The following is a 4,191-nucleotide window of genomic DNA, read 5'->3' as shown; positions in this document are numbered from 1 at the left end:
CTGCATTCCTGGTGGGAATATAACACGGTGCAGTCACTGTGGAAAACAATGACTAGGTAATAGAATTATCATTTGATCCAGCAATTTCATTTCTGCACAAAAAGAACTGAAAGCAGAGCTTCAGATAGATATTTGAGCACCAACGTCCATAGCAGCATTATTAATGTTAGTCAAAAGGTGTAAACCCAAATGTCAGTTATGGGTGAATGATGAACAAAATGTAGTATGTACAAACAATGGAATACTATTCAGCTTTAAAAAGGAATGAAATTCTGATACATGCTATAACATGGGTGAACTTTGCAAGTATTATGCTAGGTACTATAAGCCAGACGTGAAAGTACAGACGAAATCATGATGCCTTTTACATAAGGTACCTAGAATAGTCATTCATAGAGATAGAAAGTAGAACCATGGTTACCAGGGGCTGGTAGGAGAGGGAAATGGGGACTTATTTAATGGGGACAGAGTTTCAGTATGAGATGATGAGGAAGTTCTGGAGGTGAGTGGTGATGATGGTTGAACAACACTGTGAATGTACCTAATGTCACTGAACTGTGTAATTAAAAATGGTTTAAATAGTAAATTTTATATTAAGTATTTTTGTTGTTGTTCAGTTGCTAAGTCATGTCCAACTTTTTGCGACGCCGTGGACTGCAACACACCAGGCTTCCTTGTACATCACCAACTCCCAGAGCTTGCTCAAATTCTTTTTTTTTTTTTCTGTTAAACAATGATTTTATTGCTTTAGTACAATACACAAATTTATGCAACCAGGGCAGAGGCTGTGGATGACTCGTATTTCCAATTAGGGGGTAGGACTCGTTTGGTCTTGTAGTATCGAGCCAACCGGTGAATATGGCTCTCAATCAGAATCAGACGGAATTTCGCATCTTTATCCTTTCTGTTCCTCTCAAGATGCTTCCTAACAGCAACAGGTTTCTTAATTAAATGATAGAGATCCTCAGGGAGATCAGGAGCAAGTCCTTTGGACTTAAGAATTCTCAAGATTTTGTTGCCTGTCACAAAATGTACTTGTGCAACACCATGAGAGTCTCTCAGGATCACACCGATCTGTGAGGGAGTCAGGCCTTTCTTGGCCAGTTTGTAGATCTGCTCCTTCACGTCGTCAGAAGTGAGCTTCAGCCAGGTGGGGATGCTGCGGCGGTAGGGCAGAGCCGACTGGGACAGGCCCTTCCCGGGAGTGTGCATGCGACCCATGATGGCGGCGGTGTGGTAGCAAAAGGCTCAAATTCTCGTCTATTAAGTCGGTGATGCCGTTCAACCATCTCATTCTCTATCGCCCCCTTCTCTTCCTGCTGTCAATGTTTCCCAGCATCAGGGTCTTTTCCAGTGAGTTGGCTCTTCACATCAGATGCCAAAGTATTGGAGTTTCAGCTTCAGCATTAGTCCTTCCAGTGAATATTCAGGACTACTTTCTCTTAGGATTGACTGGTTTGATCTTGCAGTCCAAGGGACTCTCAAGAGTTTTCTCCAGCACCACATTATAAAGCATCAGTTCTTTGGTGCTCAGCCTTCTTTATGGTCCAACTCTCACATCTGTACGTGATTACTGAAAAAAGCATAGCTTTGAAAAAAATTTTGAAAAACAAAGGGAATCACAAAGTAAAGAGGAGTCTCTTTTCTATTGACTATGGTTGTACCTTCCAGAGCTGCATGTGAATTGCTACAATTATCTGGCAACCAGGAGCAGTGCTAGCCTGTAGACAAGCCAACATGCTGAGGATGGTGAGGCAGAAAATTGGAAAAAGCCCATGTCTTTGGTGGTGTCAGTGAGTCTCCAAACCAATCCTGGAACTAGCCTACTTCCATACTTCCTGTTGTCTAAATTTTCTTTATGCTAAAAAAAAAAACAAAACAACTTCACATATCTCTACCTGACTTTTAAATAATTCACTTATATTCAACAAGGCTAAAAAATTGTCATACATAAAATGGACTTTTTTCTTTTACTTTACAGCTCTGTGATTTAAACACAGCTATAGGGATTTCCTTGATGGTCCAGTGGCTAAGACTCTGTGCTCCCTGAGGAGGAGCACAGAGGGGATCCTCTGTAGGGGGTTCCTGGTTGAAGAACTAAGATACCACATAGCACTAAATATATAAATTATTGACTTAACTAAACTTATGATATAATTATTTTGGGAGATTGGCAAGTGGAAAGGGGATAGGTGGTGGTGTGGATGCTTATCTACTATAACAGAAAGTCCATAGAAAATATTTACTATTGAGAAATCACCACGCAGCAGTATACATACATAATTTAGTAATAAGAAAATAAATATAAGTTTAAAGAGTTTAAAGTTGTGACTTCCAAGGTTTATGCCAGTGAAGTTATAGGAAGGGATGGAATGGAAGATTGCTAGTTTTCATTATAATTCTTTTAGGTAAAAATTAAAAATAAATTACATCTTCATAAAAGCACCCTTTTCTCTCAAATTATTTTCTTTGAGTTCCATAAGAGTACTTGGTAAGTGGGAATAGACTTTTTGTATTTCTGCTGGAACATCCTTACACTGAGGGTGGGGGAGTGCCCATCCTCAATGGGGCAGGATGGAGAAAGGAGCACAGGACGACGTTTGCACCTGTTCTACCCCAGGGGGTCAGGGTGGTTGTGACTATTTAAGGTGATAATTCATGTAAAGTGGTTGGCATGGTTCCTGGCATGTTGTAAAGATCCAATACCTATTGGTAGCTAATAATGTTAATACGATATATCAGCCAGAAGTGCCTACCTACCAAGAGGCTAGATTATGCTTGGTCTTGCAGGTTGACAAACAGGCTACTTCTTTTTTCACCAGGGATTTGGACATCTTGAATGAATGTCTACAATGATTTTTTGCTTGGGGGTGGGGATGTGTGTGCGCTATGCCTCATGGCTTGCAGGATCTTAGTTTCCCAACCAGAGTCAAACCCATGCCCTCTGCAATGGAAGTGTGGAGTGCTAATCACTGGACCGCTAGGGAAGTCCCTCCAGTGATCTTTAACCACACTCATTAGCCACTTCCCACTCCTGGGATGGGGAGCTGTGACAGATTCTAACTGGAGACTCACCAGAATGTGGCAATTAGCTTTCTTAATCAGTCCCCTGATCATTCATTCCCTCAGGTGTGCATGGCTGAGAAACCCAAGGCCACAGGATTCTAGACCTTCATGAGATTAGAAATTCTTGAGACCTCAAACCTGGCCATGAGAAGGGGCCTGTCCGGTTTCCAAGGCAGCAATATGTTCAGGGTTCCCTGTTGCTTTTTTCTTTCTGGTCCTCCCTCCTCTGGCCCTTGAGAACATTCCATACGTCACTTTGCCTGTGACTTGGTTTACAACCACCTTAGGTAGAGGTATTTGAACAAATGAATCCTTTCTCCAGTCCTGGCTTGAAAAACAGCAGTCAGTTCTTTTAGCCACTTGATATGTTGAAATGCTGTAGATACTTTGCACATACAAACTAACTATAGATTGTTATAAAATGCCTCTTTTCTTCTATTTGTCCAAGTAAGTTGTGTATCCCTCAGCCAGTACAACAGAACATTTTTAGAGGAAATAAGGATAAATTTAAGAACCAAGATATGCTGAGAGCGATATGCATTCGCAGATCGTGGTCTGATTTTATAAAACTTCACAGTTCAGTTCAGTCACTCAGTCATGTCCGACTCTTTGCGACCCCATGAATCGCAGCACGCCAGGCCTCCGTGTCCATCACCATCTCCCAGAGTTCACTCAAACTCACATCCATCGAGTCGGTGATGCCATCCAGCCATCTCATCCTCTGTCATCTGCTCTTCCTCCTGCCCCCAATCCCTCCCAGCATCAGAGTCTTCCAATGAGTCGACTCTTTGCATGGGGTGGCCAAAGTACTGGAGTTTCAGCTTCAGCATCAGTCCTTCCAATGAACACCCAGGACTGGTCTCCTTGAGAATGGACTGGTTGGATCTCCTTGCAGTCCAAGGGACTCTCAAGAGTCTTCTCCAGAGCCACAGTTCAAAAGCATCAATTCTTTGGCTCTCAGCCTTCTTCACAGTCCAACTCTCACATCCATACATGACCACAGGAAAAACCATAGCCTTGACTAGATGGACCTTTGTTGGCAAAGTAATGTCTCTGCTTTTGAATATGCTATCTAGGTTGGTCATAACTTTCTTTCCAAGGAGTAAGCGTCTTTTAATTTCATGG

General features: G+C 42.1%; 1 protein-coding gene across 1 annotated transcript; it reads right to left on the bottom strand.

Annotated features, from left to right (window-relative positions):
* Window positions 1-707: 707 nt before the first annotated feature.
* On the bottom strand, window positions 708-1,241 carry LOC102286668 (small ribosomal subunit protein uS15). Its single transcript, XM_005899287.3, has one exon. The coding sequence runs from the start codon at window positions 1,219-1,221 to the stop codon at window positions 766-768; it is 456 nt and encodes a 151-aa protein (XP_005899349.2). The 5' UTR covers window positions 1,222-1,241; the 3' UTR covers window positions 708-765.
* Window positions 1,242-4,191: the final 2,950 nt, after the last annotated feature.

Source organism: Bos mutus, chromosome 13, assembly GCF_027580195.1.
Source record: "Bos mutus isolate GX-2022 chromosome 13, NWIPB_WYAK_1.1, whole genome shotgun sequence".
NCBI lineage: Eukaryota > Metazoa > Chordata > Mammalia > Artiodactyla > Bovidae > Bos > Bos mutus.
The sequence above is the reverse complement of the archived record's forward strand: the minus strand, read 5'-3'. Positions and strand labels throughout refer to the sequence as shown.

What these genes read in the sequence shown, in the direction of transcription:
- LOC102286668 (XM_005899287.3), bottom strand. Translation starts at nt 1,221, where the DNA reads ATGGGTCGCATGCACACTCCCGGGAAGGGCCTGTCCCAGTCGGCTCTG.